This window comes from Bicyclus anynana, chromosome 7 (assembly GCF_947172395.1).
Source record: "Bicyclus anynana chromosome 7, ilBicAnyn1.1, whole genome shotgun sequence".
Lineage (NCBI taxonomy): Eukaryota > Metazoa > Arthropoda > Insecta > Lepidoptera > Nymphalidae > Bicyclus > Bicyclus anynana.
In genome coordinates, this window is record NC_069089.1 from 12835890 (window position 1) to 12858553 (window position 22664).

The window sequence follows — 22664 nt, forward strand, 5'->3', positions numbered from 1 at the left end:
AAAAATTAAACCCTCCTGGTGCTGGACATTTGAGTGCCCAAGCAAACGGTGGTCAGGGCTCCAGAGTGAGGAACCTCCTCACAATACGCGCCGTCTCAAGAACCACTGCCTTCTGTATCCGATTCTTGATCCAACAGTTAAATTAAAGCTTCTTAAGATGTTGGTCGAAGCTTTTCGCTATAAGACCATTGACTGAAACAACTATTGGAACAATAACAGTTGACTCAACATTCCACATGGCGGTAATCTCGTGAGTAAGATGCAAGTATTTTGATTCATTCCTTTACGGTGCAAGGCTTTGTGCTTTTAATAAAAAGGACGGTGGGATCCGCCCCATCGCTGTTGGTTGTACTTTTCGCCGTTTGGCGGCAAAATTAGCGTGTAGACACATTGTCACTACCCTAAAGGAAAAGTTTCAACCTATTCAAGTAGGGTTTGGTAGTAAAGGTGGTTGTGAGGCAACAGTACATTCGGCTCGTACATTCTTAAAGAATGGCGAGGTTGAAGTATTGCTGAAAGTAGACGTGAAAAATGCTTTCAATTCTTTGGATAGGGCAACTTTGCTGAACGAAGTTTCAACGCATCTTCCTGAAATTTACCCATATGTTTGGCAATGTTACAGCTCAGATACCAAATTGTTTTTTGGAAATAACGGTATTAAATCTAGTGTAGGCGTTCAGCAGGGGGATCCTTTAGGTCCAGCCCTTTTCAGCTTAGGGATACATAGCCATATCTCAAATTTAACATCTAAATTTAACATATGGTATCTTGATGATGGAACTATCGGAGGCAACGTGATTGATGTCTTAAAAGATCTTAACGAAGTTAAGCAAAAATTTAGTCAAATTGGTTTAGAATTAAATTACTCGAAATGTGAATTATTTTTCACGGAAAGACTGTCGCAAGAACGACAATTACTGGCTTTTAAATTATTTAATAGAATTGCTCCCAATATTAAAATAGTTAACAAGCAATCACTTTGCCTACTTGGTGCTCCTCTTTATGACGAAGCCATTCAACCCAATTTGGATCAAAAACTCAAAACATTTTCGGCTAATACAGACAAATTGGGCTCTCTAAATTCTCACATAGCTTTTTCGATTCTAAAACATTGCCTTTTTGTACCTAAATTAATGTACGTTCTACGTTCTAGCCCAATTTGGAAATTTCCTGATCAACTCGAAAATATGGATGCCACCTTACGAATCACACTTGAAAAAATTCTAAATTTGCATTTTGATGATCAGTCTTGGAACCAAGCTACTTTACCGGTCAAATACGGTGGCATCGGCGTGCGAAAAATGTCTAGTGTTGCTCTTCCGGCTTTTCTTTCCTCTGTGCATAGTATAAAAGAGCTCAGTTCTCGTATTCTTAATTCCAATTCAGTTTGCATAACCTATGCCACAGAGGCTCTAGAGAGTTGGAAGGTCAGATGTCCCAACGTTGACATCTCAAAGGAACGTACTACACAAAAACTTTGGGATGCTCCATTGGTTCAGCTGACACATGAAAATTTAGTTCAAAATCTTACAAGTGCTGTAGATAGAGCCAGGCTTCTAGCATTATCCGAAAAGGAATCTGGGTATTGGCTCCATGCCTTGCCATCGAAAAATCTTGGCACTTTATTAGACAACGAAAGTTTTCGTGTGGCTCTAGGACTCAGATTGGGTACACCATTGTGTTTACAGCACAAATGTCCATGTGGGAAAGAGGTGAGTAAATTTGGAATCCACGGGCTTTCATGCCAAAGGAGTGGCGGTAGGCTATTTCGGCATGGCTCTCTTAATGACATAATAAAAAGGGCTCTTGCCACCTTAAATATTCCTGCGCTAATCGAGCCGTTAGGAATCAGTCGGGATGATGGTAAGAGACCTGATGGATTGACGCTGGTTCCCTGGGAAATGGGGCGGGCCCTAATGTGGGACGCTACATGCGTCGACACATTAGCACCGTGTCATATAAGGGAGACAGAATCAAGACCGGGAGCCGCAGCAGAAAAAGCTGAAACCGGTAAGTGGCTCAAGTATGCCTCTCTGACAGAGAGTTACATATTTGTACCTTTTGCCGTGGAGACCCTTGGGCCATGGAGTCGCAGTGCCAAAAAATTTTTCCGTACTATTTCACCGCGACTTGTTGCCTCGACTGGTGACAGAAGGGCTGGCTCATTTTTTGCGCAAAGGATCAGCCTGGCTGTCCAGCGCGGAAATGCAGCCAGTATTCTTGCCACCATTCCACGTGGGCATGATTTGTATAGTTATTAGGATAAGTTAGCTTAAGTTCCTTATTGTATTCTTTCTTAGTATTTTGATACTTTTTCTTTTTCGGCTTTAATCAGATTATTGTCAAGTGGAACAGTAACATGTTGTTATTATTAAGCTTGACAAAGGATTTTTTTGGATCTAATATCTACATCCTACTTCCTATCCTACTATCCTACTTCCTACTTCCTACAATCCTACTAATCCTACTAATATTATAAAGGCGAAAGTTTGTGTGTAAGTGTGAAAGTGTGTAAGTATGTTTACGCTGCGGCTACTGAAGCGATTTGGCTGAAATTTAGAATGGAAATAGATTTTACTCTGGATTAACACATAGGCTACTTTTCATCCAGGAAAAATCCACGTTTCCCGCGGGATTCGTGAAAACTGAATTCCACGCGGACGAAGTCGCGGGCGTCCGCTAGTTGTACATAATTACATACATTATACATTAGGAGTAGATAGATTACCTATCTACACATTTTTACTGAGAATTTCCAAGAAAAACAATAATTTCAATAATCCATAGACTTGAAACTTGAACCTAGAACCTCATAATACGAAGCCATATACAGTGAAATTGATAAATGTTGTAGAGGCACCCCCAGGGGACCATTTAACCGCTAAGTGTCAAATTTAACAATCTATTTGTTTGAGAATTTGACACTCATCGGGTTAATGTTCCCCTGGGGGTGCCCCTACAACGTCAATGAATTCCATTGATATTGCATCGTCATGTTAGACAATTAGGGCTTAATTCCAACCAAGCCGCCCGCCATGCCAACTGCAATCAAAACAACTGTAAAAGTTGTAATGTAACAAATCTTGGAAACAGAAAAGTGCTTGTTGCTACAAACTACTTTTGTTAGGCTATCTAACTTTTCTCCTTTCGCTATTCGAAGGCTTTAGTTAAAGGCTCCGCGTACACGGTACCAACTCGCGGAAGCCTTGCCCGTTATAAAATCAATGCAACTGGAAAAACTTCGTCCGCCTAGATAATTTGCTGGAAGCGTTTATTTTGATTGCTGATTCAATGAGATAATACCCAAGTTCGTTGATAACACTCCTATGATATGCGGGCGACGGGCGGAAATCCTCCGCGGGTGTGTTTTGCGGGGGAGTAACGTGCATCAGTCGTGGGTTTTTCATTCATCGCTACACGCCCCTCGCCTCGCGCACAACATCGGGAGTGTTACGAACGAAGTTGCCAAGCTATAGGCGAGAGAAAAGGGTGATGAATAAGTCACTGATGAAACTAGCAAGAGATCCGGCATAAATATATACTCTCATCTGTTATTTGTTTAGGATGATAAATAAATATAACGATGCGATATAAATGTCACTTACATCGCATCCTTATATTAAGTCCTAGCCAAACTTATTCGTTGATAAATATCATGAAATAGCTTACTAGTGTAGTGCGGAGTGCTAGTTGCAGTATCTGGTCAATATCGAGGTGTATGCCCCGGACCAGATACAAATCAAATCGTTCGATGTTGATAAAATTGCTGACTTCACGTACCTACATAAAATTCTTCGACAAATTTTACGACATCACTGATGTTGTTGGATACAGGTCGCAATATGCAGTAAACAAGCACTGTATCCCGAGCGCTGGCAGTCGCTTCTCTGCTAATCCTACGTTAAAGGAGCAAAATAATGACTTCGACAATAGATTATGTTGATCGGAATCAAATAGATAAAGTTGCTCAGAATACAGAAAAACACCAGAAGGGGTGATAGCGCAAAGGAGTGAAGCCATTTAAACTACTCATTTTATGAGTTAGTACACTACCAAGCGATTACTCACTCTGTGTTTGTCGTGTTGTTTGACGTGCTTTACAGGTGACAAATTTAATTAAATTAAGCCGTCTTGTGCCATTTCTTCGTGTAAAAATGCCGTTGGTAATAAAAAGAAACTGTATGGGATCACATTTCATGTGTAAGTAGCACATATAAATATTGTTACGATATAATAATGAATAATTTTACGTAAATTTCGTTGTCATAGAAACCGATGCCTTCATTTTGTAAGTGTTGCCGATGTAATGGTTTTGATTTTCCCTACTTTTAATTTCTATTCAAGGATTTATCATTTAAGTAAAATATTAATTAACTAAATAGGTAGGCATAGGTTCCGGCAAGTAATTTTATATAATTATATGGAATATATAAAATTATTATTGTAAATATGTATTTCTTTAGTTTGTTAGTTGATAAGTATTATAATAACCGTCATATTATATCTATTATTTATTTGTCCTTGTCTTGATTTTTTTTTTAAATGTTAAAAAAATACAAAATACTATTAAAAATTTATAAAAAAAATCTCTCGCTGCGGGACATCAGAGTGCCCAAGCAACCAGTGGTCAGGGTTCCATCGTGTCCAACCTCCTCGCAATTCGCGCCGTCTCAAGAGTCACTGCTTTCTGTATCCGACCCTATAACCAGCTGTTAAGCGAATACCTACTACTTAAGATGTTGGTCAAGCGTTTCTCTATAAGACCATTGTCTGAAAGGACTATCGAAACAATAATAGTTGTCTCAACATTTTACAATCTGGCTGTAATCTAATGAGGTCCAAGTATTTTGATAGGTACTTTTTCTTTTTCAGCTTTGACCAGATTACCTTCATGTGAAATAGTAATATGACACTTAATTATTAAATTTCTACTGCATATTTTATTTTATGATTAATAAGCGATACTAAAATATCTATTTAAAAAAATCGGTCCTATAATACCTAAATAAATTTATTAAAGGGCAGTAACATTAAGCGGTTGTCATTCAATTTTGCAAAAAAGGTATAATAAATAATAATAATAATTTTCCAAGCAAGAGTTCATTTTCTTGCTGACTCTTAGCAATCACTAAAAAACCGGTCCCACTGTTTTTTTTTAATTCTTTACAAGTTAGCCCTTGACTACAATCTCACCTGATGGTAAGTGATGATGTAATCTAAGATGGAAGCGGGCTAACTTGTTAGGAGGAGGATGAAAATCCACGCTCCTATCGGTTTCTACACGACATAGTACCGGAACGCTAAATCGCTTAGCGGTACGTCTTTGTCGGTAGGGTGGTAACTAGCCACGGCCGAAGCCTCCCACCTAGACCTGGACCAATTAAGTAAACCTCAATCGGCCCAGCCGGGGATCGAACCCAGGACCTCCCTCATTAAATCCACCGCGCATACCACTGCGCTACGGAGGCCGTCAATTTACCATATAAGTTAACATTTAATGTGATGAACTATACACTTATTGTTTTCCTTCTAACATTATAAACTTTTACCACAAAATAGGGAAAATCGTCATGTACTAGCAACATTACGCGGGTGGGAAGTGCGAAGAGTGCGGGATGTTGCTACAATTTTTGGACACACTGCGCGATAGGTAATGACATCTAAACGTGGCTTCTGGTGTTTTTCTGTATTCTGAGTAAAGTTGTACATGTTTCATAAAATGTTAAGTCAGGAAAAGGAGATGGTTCATTTCAGGTCCACTCTTGTACCCCGTATAATTAAAATTTAAAAAATACAAGGATCTTATTAAAATTTATTAAAGTGAATAAATGTAACTAAATAAAAAGAAATAAATAAAATTAAAACCCAAGTTCTTGAGTTATATCAAGATGACGCCCTTATAGCAACTATGACATGACAATTGACAGCAAACGTCAAAAAGTCATCGATCCGCCATTATTACCCGTATTAGTGTTGCATTTCTTGGGAGATAATGAATATTATTTCGAAAGAATTAAAGTAATTTAGTAGATTTGTATAATCAAAAATAGTTAAATAAAAATATTTTCTTTTATTTCCACTAGGGTACAATGACTGGACCTGGGCTCCATACAATTTTGGACCATCTCCTTTACGAAAGTTGGTTACAGGGTGTTCTTCCCTAAAGGGGAAGAGATTTGGAGAGCAGAGCAACCACGATGCTGGAATGCGGGTTAGCGGACTTAGGTTGATGTTTTTTGGCTTTCGGACCCGGTTGTAAAATTGCCATCAGATGCTAAAGATACAACCAGGATAGATAGCTTAACGTGCTCTCAAAGATATAGTAGTAAACTCTAAATTTCTCGCAAGAACGAAAATATCAATGGCAAAAACAAAATATAACAAACATAAAATAAGATATCTTCACACTTACCATCAACAAAAATATATACATATACATACAACACACGTTTTTGTTGCTAGTAAGTTTGAAGATATCTTGTGACACTGTATAATTATGTAAGTAACAAATTTTTGTTAGAAAGTTTTATCCTTAAACTCTTGTCTAAGGCGTCTGACACTAAATGTAGCGGAAAAGAATCCAACAGGAAACTCTATTAAGGAAAGTACAGGGTGCTTAACGCAGAATTAAATTTAGATTGAGTCTATCCATTAGTCGACCGTGGTTTCGAGAATTTAACTTAGCAAAGATATCTTATACTTTTAAAAGGTTTTAGTTTATGCAGAACACATGTAAAATTTTTCATTAAGTGCTCACTAAGAATTAAAAAGAACACTGGTCTCCTGGATCTACCTCTTTGTATACTATGAACAGTGTAAACTTACGTGTATGAGAAATCTAACTAATACAATAAAATGCGAACGTTTGGATGAATGATTTGTTGATGGATGAGCACAGAGTATATAGAATTTTTTTTCAACAAAATCGGAATTGGTTTCAGGACTAATAACAAAAGTACTCGTATGTCCAAGCCCATATAAATAAATGCCTTTCAGTTCTAGGTATAACCGACTTCTGTACAAAGCATGTATAGAAGATGAAAAGACACTGATACACGTTACGAAAAGATGCAGGGAACTAATAGAACCATCGGTTTGTTGTTGCTACCTAGAAACTCTCCATGAGGCGATCGGTGACCTGGGCGGCCAGCTAAGCTTCTGGATCAAACTCGGCTAGAGGGACTACAGCGCGGACTAGCACCTGTAGACCTTCGCAAAAAGTCAGTCAGTAACTAACTCAGTGCGGAAAATTGCCCCGGTACTGGTGGAAGAAGAAAGGCTACTGTTCAACTATATTTTCTAATAGGATCGTGATCTATATGGGTGAAAGAACAGGGAAATTATGAAAAGTTTTGAAAATTATTTAAAATATTATTTGATGCACACATTAATCAGATCTACTTGTGCGTTCACTGATTCCGCTACTTTATTTCCATTTTTAAACGAATGCCAATTAAGTTATAAACGACGTAAATCGTAAAAGTGGAAACACCTGACCTTTCTGACAGTTTAATGAGATAATAAAATACGCCCTGTTACAAGAAAAACTTTTAATTTAAGAATAAATATATTATCGGCTTTCTTTTGTAACGGAAAGCTTTTTTATTCTTCTTTTAGTTAGCCCTTTTGAGACTACTACAATCTCACTTGATGGTAAGTGACGATGCAATCTACGATGGAATCAGGCTGACTTGTTAGGACTATGATGAAAATCCACACCCCTATAGGTTACTACACGACTTTAATAGACAATCAGTTATCTTACTGACAACTTTATCTTTTTAACTAACAACGGAATAAGTAGGTATTCAATTTTCGATTTCCAATTACGTTTTTTAAGTTGGTCGACAATCACTCTTTAAATAGCAATTGCTACTCAGCTGTTATAGATTTTCTTGTAATTTCATTATAAATCCTACTTTTGTGAAATTTTTCACGTATCCATAAACAACCGTTAGCTGGTAGAGAGGGGGCACCCGACTCTAAGAAAAATTAGCACTTAAAACCTTAATATTTTATAAACGGATCCCTGAATCGAAAAGTTGTATTTCCAATACCCTTCCTATATTTTAAGACCTAATTAACGATAGGTACTCCACAGTTACAGATAAACCCATAAAAAATTATTTAACCCCACTTTAAATGTAGGGGAACCCTAAATAAATATTTTTCGAGACTTTATTTTACGTTGATATTTTTATACGTAATCGTGCAAAATTACAGCTCTATGGTAGTAATAGTCACTGCGCTAAACCACGGACAGATAGACAGACAAACAGACAGGCAGACTGACGAGCATGACAAAATTATAAGGGTTCCTTGTGGACTACGGTACCCTAAAAAACCACGGCTAAGTCTATATTTCTCTTATTTTTTTGAAACCGCTGAAATTAACATTTCAGAAGTGAACTGTTTCAACGCATTTATTGCGGCTACCGTATATAACAAGCCCGGCAGTTAGCAGGCTCGATTTAGTTCAATTTGCGCGTGTCGAGTGGCGATGAAATGCGACTTGAAAATTTAATGACACGGGTCCCTTGTGTTGTCTGCATGTAGACGAAGGATTTACGCGTGAGAATCTGACTTTATGAATGTTTGTTACACGTACTTGTATGGTAGGTGAGAGTACCATCACCATCAGTCTTTTTAATGGCCTTTTTGAAGGATCGCCCGTTACAAATAGACAAACATTGCGTCAAGCTTATACAATAATTATTGTGACGTGACGAGTAGCACAGAAAGTAAAACTATAAGAAATTGTAATGTTGTAACTATAAGAAAATGTAATCAATCGTAAATTATAATACTGTATGTTTTTTTAAAAAACAGCAACTGTTGAGTTTCTTGCCGGTTTCTTCTCAGCAGAACCTGCCTTCCGAACCGGTAGTAGAATCTTTACAAATAGTCAACTGACGTGTTTAAAGTGCTTGTAAACTGAGCCTACTTGAAATAAATGATTTTTGATTTGATTTGATTTGATTTAGCAGCGACAGTGATTGTACCATTATTTTGTAATAGACGTAACACCTCGAGATTGTGACCTTGAACTTAGGTCACTGAGTAAGTTTAAGGATCCTTTCAGTTTGCAAAAAATAGTGAAGGTGAGTGTCATATTCCCTGCCCGACATGTTCTCCATGCCCACATCGTAAACAATATTTACAACACAAAACATTATTGCACAAAATTACAAACGCAACCGGCAGCGTGACGGTGTCTATGCTGCCTAACAAACAACTGAGCTCAAGTCATCACATACCCTTTTATTTATACTAACACTGTTACCTCCCCTCTACAATAACATAAATAATTAAAGTTAATACCACCTGTAATTGAGAAACTTGTAACATTCTGTAATTTGTTTTACTACCTGTTCTGCTACATCGATTTTTTATCGATACAATCTACATCTAAAATAAAAACCGCCATGTAAATAAACACAGCATAGGTACGATCGTTTGTAAAGGAAAAATACCTTCCGAGTGTGGTAAACGCTAGAGCTCGGAACTTCGCGCGCGAAGTGTTTGCATTGCCAATGTTAGGAATGACAGCGATCTTTTCAACCTCTTTCTCGACACGGCAACTTGTTATTCAAAGGCCCTAGTGTAAGATTTTGTGTGACATTAGTTTGCATTACGAAATGTAGTACGAAATACTGTTATTTTCATCATGAGCCTATTTTAACAGCCCACTCCAGGACCAGGCTTCTATCCCTATAGAAAAGGGAAGCTTAGACCCACCACACAGCTCCAATGTGTGTTGGCGGGCGAACGAAATTTTTATTAAGTTAAATTTTAAGAATTAAAGTAATGTTATTCGAGATATTACATTATTGAACCAAATATATCAACTACAAACCGACATTGAAATCAAGAATATATATCATCAATGATATAAGAACTACCGAGATACAAGACACTACCGAGAAATCACGTTTAGAATGTACTAAAAAAAATCATTATCAAAAACTTCGGACACTGAAAAGCAAAAAACTCAATAGAAATAAATTCTTACATTCGATTGTATATAAAGAAAGAAAAAAGCTTTATTAGTGAATTATGCCACACAACACAATTTGTTCTTGAACAATATCCTGCGATGTGTGGCACAACCCAGTAAACGGATCCAACTCAGCATAATGCTGCATACTCTTTAAATAAAAAGAGCATGCAGCGCTGGTTTTCAGTTGGAACCGTTGACCAGATGCCGATTATGCAGATATGTATAGCTATGTCTATATAGCTAAGTCGGTATCCCTACTACACGTAAGTATTAACAGGTTTCATTTAAATCAAGAATGCTCTGAACTAGGATAGGGGTGAGATAGGGGTACGAATACGAAATAGGGGGACAAATTCTGAATGCAACAATAAATATAATCAGTTATGATTTTCTTATAAATTATTGACAATTTTAATTTTAATTTCTGACATTAATTTTTAATTTTTGACTTCATTTTTTTAATTATATGACATTGATTGATTTAATGTTGCATTACACCTGACATAGCATTTATATTGACACTGTTTAATTTTAATGGATTCTGATAGTATATTAATTATTTATATTTGATGTTAAGAATGCTTCGTCAAATTATGCTAATTGTACTTTTTTTTTATTTATACCATGTTCACCGATTGAATATTCAATTATTGAAATTTTGGAATTATTAGTTAGTATAATATTATTTTTAATATTCATACACCTGTCAAGGTAGAAAGTATGTATGTCTATAGCAAGTTCTGTAAACCTTCTGTACTTTCTCATGAATAAATAAATTATTATTATTATTATTATTATTACGGGTGGGATAGGGGTAGGGTAGGGGTAGGGTAGAGTTGGGGTAGGGTAGTGGTAGGGGTAGGGGTAGGGTACGGGTAGGGTAGGTTAGGGATTAGGGTAGGTTAGGGGTAGGGTAGGATAGGGGTAGGGTAGGGTATAGTAGGGTAGGGATTAGGGTAGGATAGGGGTAGTTAAAAGTTTACATCGAGTTTTACTCGGACGAAGTCGCGGGCGTCCGCTAGTAAATGTATAAAAAACAAATAAATTTAATGTTTCGTTCGAAAATAAAATAACTCTGACATTAGACTTCCATTCAATTGAGGATAACAAAAATATCACAATGATCAATTTCCTAGTACGAGTGCTTACGTCTGCTGTTTACCGAGGTGTAATGTCATACAGACAAAATAAGTAATTCCCCTGGAAAACTCGTAAACACAGAGTAATCTCCATACATATAAATAAAATTCAAGTGTAGCTCTGTCTGTGATTTTAAGATAACTTTTAATGCTTTACAGTTATTTACCTCAGACCAATTACAGAAAGACCAATATTGCAACCAAATTCACGAACAAAATTGTCTGTCATTTTCTGAGGAAAACGATTTTGTACATATTTTTGTCCGTTTTTTACGCTGTTCAACTACACAAAAAGGTAATTTTTGAGGAGCTCTTTAACCGACTAAAACGATTTCAACTATGGAACATTGATCCTGATTTTAAAGATCTAATTTTTGTTATACATTGCAGATTTAATGTTTTTAATTGGGTCATCTTTATTATTAAGGGTTGCTTCATCTACGAAACAAATAATTATTTATAAAAGTAGTACATTGGTAATTTAAACCGCAATGTACAACAAAAATAAATAATTAAAATCTTTATTACAACAGCTACAGCATAGAAAAAACTGATTCAAGAAAGAAAAATCCGAAAAAAAATATAATTTGTTCACCCTAGGGATTTTGGAAAACTATTAAATTATTTTAGATAATTAGATGATGTATCTACCATTTTTGTGTATTATGCATTAATTACGTGACACACTGTATAAGGGGAAATCAAATTATAACGAAACTTCCACGCGAACAAAGTCACGGACGTATGCTAGTATATTACAAATATTGAGATTACACCGAGTACTCCTTCCCAAAATGTGTTGGCGGGCAGACAATAGCAAATAATTTCCTGTTATCAAATCAGTGTGGTACTTCAAGTTCAAGGTCCCTTGATTATGAAACTGCGAAGTGATAACGTTTATCGATGTTCTCCCAACTGTATCTACTCGTACCGTTATACGTAACTCTTCAAGTAGTGTCTACATTAGAGGTATTCAGAAGAAAGTACTACCACATTGCGTATTTCGTCAAGCATTGCTGTGCTTCGTTCTAAAGGTGGCGTGAAATTACAAGTACGTGGAAAAACCTAAAACTGAGTTGATAAAATTGGTGACTGATTAACTTATTAAGTTTTAGACAATATCAAAAAACAACTCTGCCTCCAAATTTAAGTTTAAGTTTCGACTTTAGGTATAATATAACCTGACGTTTCAAAAGTGCTTGTTAATAAATTATTTCTACTTAGGTGCCTTGACCTGAGATGTAGTCCCATAGTATTCGTTGCTATGGTAAAGTCTGCTTGTTCCGTATCTTATTCAGTTTCCAAGATTTGATCCACACATATTTACAGGACATATTAAATAAAAGTTTCTCCAAGTACTCTTAAAATCAAAAAATACGCGTCACCGTTTCAATATACAACAAAGGAGGTTATAGATTACCCATTTAGAACCCATCGAATATTCGAGTTAGATGCAAAAAATTGTAAAGAATTCATTTTGAAGCTAACCATAAACATAACTAGTTCTGGCACAAAAGACATACTCATAGAAGTCTGTTGGCTTTTTTTACAAGTTCATATACAGATAAATAAAATTGAAGTGCCTGTATGTAATTTTACACTTGTCGCTGAATGCATATAAAATTATAACATCGAACATATTTCAAAAAATCTATTTTAAAATTTTTGGTTGACTCTCTGTTTCTTCCAGCTCATCTCTGAAATGGCTAGACCCATTTGGAGACGACTTTCATTAGCATATAGCTAATATTATAAAAAACAATATAAGCTATATTTTATCTACGTATTCCCACAGGAACAAGAACTACGTGGGTAAAACCGCGAGGCGTCCGCTAGTTAATGAATATTTTGAAGCGATGATCCAACATTGCTCGCAGATTTATTTAAAGATCATTGACTATGTAAAAAATTCTAGTCTGTATTGAGTAGTGGAGCGTAATAGTCGTCGAAAAAATGAAGATATTAATTATACTCTGTAAGTTTCCTTTAAGTTTTACCTTTGACTTTTAAGTTAAGTTTACGATCAGGTAATTTGAAGATGAAGATTTGAGTTTGAAGATGCTTTTATGTTCTTTGTATATAGATTACTATTTTTAAATAATATGTTCTTTATAACTATAGTATGAAGGACGAGAGCCGTGATAGCCCAATGACCTTTGCCACCGATTCCGGAGGGTGTGAGGGTTCGAATCCGGTCCGGGGCATGCACCTCCAACAGTTTCAGTTTCGGTTGTGTGCATTTTAAGAAATTTAAAATCACGTGTCTCAAACCGTGAAGGAAAACATTGTGAGGAAACCGGCATATCAGAGAAATTTCTTAATTCTCTGCGTGTGTGAAGTCTGCCAATCCGCATTGGGCCAGCTTGGTTGACTATTGACCTAACCCCTCTCATTCTGAGAGGAGACTTGAGCTCAGCAGTGAGCCGAATATGGGTTGATAATGGCGAACTATAGTGTAGTAATAAATAATACAAATAAACAACATAATTAAGCTACGGACAATGAGATCCAGGGTTCGAATCCCGGGCAGGCCAACAAAAAAATAAGTTATTGGGATTTTTCTTACAAGCAAAATGTTAATAAATGCTTGAAGTTGTCAAGTTGGCGGTGTTAGTACACCCCCGTGCCTCGGAGAGCACGTAAAGCCGTCGGTCCTGCGCCAGATCTTTCACCGGTCGTGTCGGTCGGCCGTCCCATCGGTTTATGAGAGTGAGGGAATGGAGAGTGCACCTGTGCTTGCGCACACACTTGTGCACTATAACATCTTCTGCATACATGGTTAATCTTAACATGCGAGCGATCGGAAGCGTATTAAGGAAATAAATACTCATTATATTATAAATAAATAAAACTTTATTTATTTTTATTTAAAAATCGACGATATGGTAAATTTACTATTTCGTATGTTTCACGTCCCAACTCAATATTTAATGTGATTAGTATTGTTTTCATAAAGAAATGATTGCTAAGGAGATTTATAATTAGTTCCTAATTTTGAAACAACTTTATCAGATCGAGAGACCGTGGTAGCTAGACCTTCGTAATTTAATAAAAGCGGAAACCTTAAAACCTGCGTCCTCCCAAAGGCCATCATTCATCATCATCACCATGGCCTACATTCCATACTCATTACTTGCCTGCTATAGAGCCTACAAGCTTTCAGCTTTTACAAAATGAAGACGGTGTGACCGTTACAGGTTCTTAGTCAATAACACAAAAGTGAAGTCTGTCAATCCGCATTGAGCCAGCGTGGTGGATTATTAGTCTACACCCTCTCATTCCGAGAGGAAACTTCGTGCTAAACAGTGAGCCGAATATGGGTTATTGAGAAAAAATCACGTAAATATATTCTCACTTCTTTTGGTTCAATGAATCGCTATAAATCCACTGAACAAATATTAAACTAGCAATACCATAACGTGTTATAACAAACTGCCTTAAGTTCACTTGAACACACAACACATCTTGTGTAAATAAAGGAATTATTTAGTAGCCAAATAATTCTGTACCATATCTGAGGATTTTTCTTTAATGCTCTACGTGTCTTTTTTTATTGTCTACAAGGTAGCCCTTCACTACAATCACACCTGATGGTTAGTGATGATCAATCTAAGATGAAAGCGGGCTTACTTGTTAGGAGTAGGATGAAAATCCACACTTCTTTCGGTTTCTAACGACAACGTACCGGAACGCTAAATCACTTGGCGGTAAGTACTTGTCGGTAGGGTGGTAACTAGCCACGGCCGAAGCCTCCCACCAGCCAGACCGGCCCAGCCGGGGATCGAACCCAGTACCTCCGTCTTGTAAATCCACCGCGCTCACCACTGCGCCACGGAGGTCGTCTGAAGTTTGCCCATCCGCATTGGGCCAGCGTGGTGGACTATTCAACAACCCCTGTCATTCTGAAAGGAGACTGGTATAAGCCGAACAGAGGTTGACATTTGAACATAATTTTATAGATTTGGTTTAAGTGCGATTAACATACTATTTGTTAAGAGTGCTGAGGAATTTCTGTATATTAGGTATCACTCTATCGTAATAAAAAAAATTGGGCGTACTTTTACTATGCCAAAAAGAAATTCGTAAACCTCATTTCAAGTAACATGATGAATAGAAGCAGGATTGGTTTAAAATAGTTTAAAACTACTTGGAATCCACATTATGACAAGTGTCTGTTAACTTTTATTTTGATTTTTTTTTTATTTGTGTTTGAATTGTTAGACTACCCGACTCTTATCACAAAAGTGACCGATTTAATGTCTAACGTTTGTGTATAAAGGTAGTCTTATCGCTACAGCGATAACTCTAGCGATATTTTATCATTCCATAATTTTTTTTCGATTTCATTTCGTGTCTAGGCCGATTTCATGTCTAATGTTTGTATATACTTTTAGTGAATAATTTGTTAATATTCACGACAATTGATTTCAATAACTTACTACAAATACATATACTACAGTGTTGGTGGCGGCAGCAATGGCGACTGACAAGGAGGACCAACTGGAAAAGCTACTGTACGATGGAAACAGTAACTTTACAACAAGAATGACTATTGTAAGTTTGAGTCTTAACAATTTAGTTTCATTAAAAATATCAAAGAGTTAAATAAATGTTCTTATAAATGAATTTCCATCAAAAACAACACAAAATATACCAATTCTCGCAACTCAGCTGTCTAAAAAGTTGTGAAATCCATGTAATACTAAGTCGGTTACTTTATTCAGTCCGTAATTAAGGGTCTGTTTGAAGTTACTACGTAATTAACTAATAAAAATAAGGCAAAACAATATGGACAGCATATAATATATGTATATGTTACCGTTAAATTGTAAAAAAAGTTAGTTTATAATCTCACTCGCGATGTTGTAATCTGTCGATATATTGTGAAATTAACATACTAATTAAAATTTAACTTTTTCAATTCGATAGATTATTATATACCGAAAAATAACGCGTTAAATTGTAATCAGTATATTCAGTTCACAATATATCGACAAATTACAATTTACAATTTAACTGTGACATATACTTATAATAGCATATAATAGATGTAATTAACTAACGTTCATTAACGTAGGCTGAAGTTAAATGATCTAAAAATTTCATGTATGATTTTAATATTACAGGAAGTATCAAAATAGAATGCGGGTCAGAGTCACGTGTTGTCTGCTTTCTCGGTGTTGACACCCCTGGCTCAGCTCGCTTTGGCATCTGTTGACGAATCACACAACCAACTATGTGAAACTATAGGGTTGCCTGACGACGAAACCGTGAGTATCAGTTTTTTAATCAATCATAATAATATTTTTTAAAGTTTAATATATTTTTTTGTTATTATTTACAAGTTAGCCCTTGACTACACACTCACCTGATGGTAAGTGATGATGCAATCTAAGATGGAAGCGGGCTAACTTGTTAGGAGGAGGATGAAAATCCACACTCCTTTCGGTTTCTACACTACATCGTACCGGAAATGCTAAATCGCTTGGCGGTACGTCTTTGCCAGTAGGGTGGTAACTAGCCACGGGCCAAGCCTCCTACCAGCCAGAATTGGACCAATTAATAAAATCTTAATCTGCCCAGCCGGGGATCGAACCCAGGACCTCCGTTTTATATATCCAAATCATACGCGCATACCACTGCGCCACGGAGGCCGTCTAAAACTTCTAATTTGAATCATTGAATAATACAAATATTAAATCTTTAATAGAAGAAGTAAGAATACGTGGTAGAAGAGACAGAAGTACAATTTTTCTGACACCAAATTTCAGTAGTAAAAGTAATTATAGTCACTTGAAGGCTTAGGAGTATAGACTGTTATAAGGCTTTACACAAAATGTTTGCAGTTTGCAGCTCATAATAGGTAGGGCATAGATAATATTTCACCGCATGTTCCGCAAAATATTTCTCGTTAAAGTTTTTTTCACGGGATCACACTCCAATTTTATATTATTCTTGATTATACGAGTATATTTATACTAATATTATAAACAAGTTAAGTTAGTGACTGTTAGGAACGAGAACTATGTAGGATAACTATAGCATGTCAATTTCGTTGAATACACTCAGAGGGAAGGACTGCGCGGGTACGAAGTCGTGCGAGCGGGGTCTCGCTACCCCCCTCCCGGCCCGCGCGGACCATCGGGAGTGTTACCAACGAATTTTCCAAGCTATATGTACTATGCGTAATAAGAACGCCGGGCGTCTGCTATTTCTTAATATTATATTTTAACAAATTTGTATTATAATCAACTAGCGGAACTAGCTCTTTAATCTAAACTACCACTCTGCCAAATTTCATCTTTCCACGTCAAGCGGTTTTCGATATTTCGTGATCGCTTTTATATATTTAAATATTGTTTTTCAGATAAAAGAAGCATTTCCACTAGTAAACTCGAAAGTATCTCGCTTGAAAGGAATAACGTTGAATATGGCTAGTAAAATCTACGTTGCTGACAGATATGAACTCAACGGCGAGTTTGCAGAAGACACACGAACCACTTTTGGATCTGAAATTGAAAGCATCAATTTTCTAGAAAGTCAAAAAGCTGCAGATGTAGTGAACTCTTGGGTAAATACACTCAATATTAAACCATTAATAATGTCGTAAAATCTGTCACATAAAAATAATTTACAGGTAAACTTAAATCCCATACCAAATCTCGCAACACAATTTTTCTACCGTAAAAAGTTGTGATATCCATGTAATAATAGCAAGTCGGTTCTTTTATTCAGTCCGCACTTAAGGGACGTTCTGTCTTAAGTTATTACGTAATTAGCTAACCTAATAACATCTTATGGTGACCATATCAATATTAATAATATTTTATATTTCTAATAACATACCTTGACTTGACCATCGCATGAAAACACAATGTCTCTCACAAGTAATATACATATTATAATTTTGAAGATTGTTTTGAGCGATTGCCAAGTCAATCCATTTTTTGCTCGAATTGGTGGGCAGTTTAACTTCCTCTTTAGTCCAGTGAATGGCCCATGTGGTTCTGGATCACGAGGTCCTGCTCTTGGGTTCGAATCTTGGAAATTTTGAGTTTAAAAAATTCTCAGCCGGGTAATTGGCAGTATTACACCGCCGTGCCTTGGAAAGCACATTAAGCCATCGGGCCCGGTCATCAGGATTTTCATTATTTTAATATAATTTCAGGTTGAAGAACATACCAACAACCGCATTAAGGATTTAGTTTCGCCTGATAGTCTTACAGCAGACACCAGGGGCCTTTTAGTCAACGCTATTTATTTCAAGGTCTGAAATTTGTTATTTGAACAAAAAAAATTACTTAACAGAATTTAAAAAAAAATCAAATTCAAAATTTATTTATTTCCATTAGGCTTATTGTACAAGCATTTTTCAAACGTCAAGTTATGCCATGATTAATTATGATGGTGGTAAGTAAAGTCGAAAACTTAAAATTATCTTACGAGTGTGCCAAAGTTTGTTGAGGTCTCTTCTCAGACCAAGGCGCGGTCTGAGAAGAGACCACAACAAACTCGGCTACATAAATAGAATTTTACTATGTTAAAGGGACGCTGGAAGAACCAGTTTAAAAAAAGTCTTACCTATGACGCCGATTTCTACGTAAATGCCGATGACACCAAAAAAGTTCATATGATGTCTAGGACAGGGGATTACAAATATGCAGAAAGTCTGGAATTGGGTCAGGTATGATGTTATCTGTATAAATACTAATGGTTTTTTTTCTTTCGACTATACCTAAAGAACAGAGACAATTATTAAGAAAGTAATTTTGGAAACCTAAGACTAAAACTTTATTATCTAGGGTAAACTAAGGAACTTTACTTTCTAGGGTAAAATAAGGACTACTTTAATTTCTAGGGTAAATGTTTGCATTTGAATGTAGAAAATCAATTTATGATACTAGACAAATTACTCCAAATATTATGTTAATAAATAAAAACTAAATTCTTCTTATTTTCTGAAATCTAAATTTCTATCATAATAAACATTATAAAAATGTAAGAAAAAACCGGCCAATTGAGTGTCGGACCACGCGCAGTGTAGGGTTCCGTAGATTAAATTAGCACCATGGAATAGACAATTAAAATTCAACCTCACTTTGCATGTAGAGAAGGAACCCAAATTCTTTTTTCCAATTTTTTTTACCACTTTATAGACGTAATTAATATACATTTCGCTTCGTTATCAACCCATTTTCGGCTTACTTCTGAGCTCGAGTCCCCTCCCAGAATGAGAGGGGTTAGGACAAAAGTCCAGAATTAAGAAAATTCTCTGATATGCAGGTTTCCTCACGATGTTTTCCTTCACCGTTTGAGACACGTGATATTTAATTTCTTAAAAATGCACACAATTGAAAAGTTGGAGTAGCATGCCCCGGACCGGATTTAAACCCACAACATCTGGAATCGGAGGCAGAGGTCATATCCACTGGGCTATCACGGCTCTAATTAATATACATACCCATACCAAATTTCATCTTTCTATTTTTAAAAGACTCTTCTGAGTTATCTTACTGGCAACTTTATCTTTTTAATTAACAACGGAATTAGTATGCAATTTTCTCAAGCATATTATTGTTAACTTGATTGGTTTTATAATGTACTTCAGACACTGTAGATACAATAAAACCTATCAACTTGATTTTATTATACTTCAGGTAATCCAAATACCCTACGAAGGCGACGAGACATCTATGGTGTTTGTCCTTCCTAGAAATATTCAACACTTTAATGAAGTCCAAGAAACACTTAAAGATCCGAGTGTCTTCGAAAAAACCATGGAAACCTTATATAGCGCTGAAGTTGAAGTGAAATTACCTCGGTTCAAAATTGAGACTACCACTGACCTTAAAGAAGTCCTCATTAAGGTGAGTAAACGCCTACAGAATCACACTTCACACTAATATTATAAAGTTTGTGTGTAAGTGTGAAAGTGTGTAAGTTTGTTTGTTCCTCTTTTACGCTACGGCTACTGAAGCGATTAGGCTGAAATTTGGAATGAAAATAGATTTTACTCTAGATTAACACATACTTCTCATTCCGGAAATATCCATGGTTCCCGCGGGATTTGTGAAAAACTGAATTCCACGCGGACGAAGTCGCGGGCGTCCGCTAGTTACTAATAGTTTTTATTTTATTTAGTCTATGATTTTAAATTATATGAGTAGTCTGAAATTCTCTGGCCGGTGTCGGGCAGCAGCGACACCGGCGCAAGAAATCTAGCTCAGCGGTGGCCAACCCGCATTTTGACGGCCTCCGTGAAACAAGCGAACTTACAAGTCGAAGGTCCTGGGTTCGATCCCCGGCTGGGCCGATTGAGGTTCTCTTAATAGGTCCAGATCTGGCTGACAAAGACGTACCGCCAAGCGATTTAGCGTTCCGGTACGATGTTTTGTAGAAACCGAAAGGTGTGTGGATTTTCATCCTCCTCCTAACAAGTTAGCCCGCTTCCATCTTAGATTAAGTACATCATCAATTACCATCAGGTTAGATTGTAGTCAAGAGCCAACTTGTAAAGAATAAAAAAAAATGCCGAGCGCATGGTCAGTATCGGGCAAAAATATGTATGGACCGAACAAATAAATCGGGATGTTTGGAAGTCCGTACAAAAGGCCTATGTTCTGCAATGGAGGTCCAACGGCTGATATGATGATGATGAATCTGAAATTCATTACTATGACTAGCCGGCGTAGTTCGCGATCTCGTGAGAATACGGTGATAAAATACAGTCAAAGACACTTAAATTATGTGGCTTTCTAGTGGTAAAAGAATTTTCAAAAAAAAAAAATACCGACCGAATTGAGAACCTCCTCCTTTTTGAAGTCGGTTAATCAGTTTAGTAGATCCTGACATAAACTCAATACCATAAACTTTACGTCTTTATAATATTAGTATAGATTATTGTTCGTTCTATTATTATTGACGTTCTGTGTTTATTCTTCGTTCTGCGTTGTTGTTCGTTCAAATCAAATTGACTAATTTATCAATACAGACTTGAAACTATTAAAAATAGAAAACTGAAATTTATAAAAGAGGTTAGAATAATGTTCAATACATTCCATGTAGCATTTAAACCAACTCTTCCCTATTAATTGATTATGGAACACGTCTAAAACTCACGTGATATTAGGCCGACCTAATATCACGTGAGTTTTAGCCGTGTTTCATAATCAATTAATATGAATAACACTCATGATAGTTTAAATTCTAAAACAACTCTTCCTTTTTTATGAAACCCGACGGAAGCATGCTTCAAGGTATAATTTAGGACTCCAAGTATTTGCTTCTTAATTCTGTTAATTATAAAAAATTGTCAACTATACCTTAACCTTTTAGATGGGCCTCTGGCAACCGTTTGACCCAAGCTATGCAAAACTGACAAAACTTATAAAAGATCTAGACAGTGGTTTATACATAGACTCAGCGAAGCAGAAAGCTTTCATCGAAGTTAACGAAGAAGGGGCTGAAGCCGCCGCAGCTAATGGTAAGAAAATAACAAATTTACACACTTTGAATAGCTAATTATAAACATGAAATAAGAATAGCCACTTCGCAGATTAAAGACTGATAGGCATATAGAGCGCACGGAGCGCGACGGTGTCGTAGTCGCTCCAAATACAAAATTAAAAAACGAATACATTCTCGAGTCAGTACGACTCGAAGCGTCGCATCAGTCAGTATTCTTCAATACTATTCAAGAAATTCGTGTTTTTTTTTTTTATTTTTTATTGATCTCTGGTGAAAGAATACAATAAGGAACTTATCCTAATAACTATTCAAATCATGCCCACGTGGGATGGTGGCAAGAATACTGGCTACATTTCCGCGCTGGATAGCCAGGCTGATCCTTTGTGCAATAAATGAGCCAGCCCTTCTATCACCAGTCGAGGCAACTAGCCGCAGTGAAATGACTCGATAAAGTTTTTTGGCACTGCGACTCCATGGCCTAATGCTCTCCACGGCAAAAGAATGTACAAATATGTAACTCTACGTCAGAGAATCATACTTGAGCCACTTACCGGTTTCAGCTTTTTCTGCTGCGGCTCCCAGTCTTGATTCTGTCTCCCTGTTAAGACACGGTGCTAATGTGTCAACGCAAGTAACATTAGGGCTCGCCCCATTTCCCAGGGAACCAGCGTCAATCCGTCGTGTTTTTAAATATTTTAAAAAACAAAGCGACAAGGTATTCGTAGGTCACACGAACGTTTTGAGACCACTATTGTCTCCTTTATGTTCGTTTGTCAAAAAAAATAAACATGTAGGTACTTATGTGATAATATTTGTTTTTTACAGTTTTCAACTTCGCCTACGCTACTTCGCTTATTAGTGAACCTCGAGTCATCAGATTCACAGCTGACCACCCATTCTTTTTCTACTTGCGGGGAGGAAAATACACATTGTTCAATGGCGCCTACTACGCATCTTAGGTAGTTATTCCTATGAAAACAAACGCGTTATCCTTTTTTTATTTTTGTTTTTACTTTAATTTGTATTTTTTAATTTGCATTTTATATAATTTTACAAAC

The 22664-nt window shown here is 36.5% G+C and overlaps 1 protein-coding gene across 1 annotated transcript; it reads left to right on the forward strand.

Moving 5' to 3' along the window:
* Positions 1-1187: 1187 nt before the first annotated feature.
* Positions 1188-22631, forward strand: LOC112055540 (antichymotrypsin-2). Its single transcript, XM_052882666.1, has 8 exons — positions 1188-1712; positions 16281-16409; positions 17507-17710; positions 18308-18406; positions 18686-18823; positions 19797-20006; positions 21475-21622; positions 22432-22631. The coding sequence occupies exons 1-8, from the start codon at positions 1188-1190 to the stop codon at positions 22563-22565; spliced, it is 1587 nt and encodes a 528-aa protein (XP_052738626.1). The 3' UTR covers positions 22566-22631.
* The last annotated feature ends 33 nt before the right edge of the window (positions 22632-22664 follow it).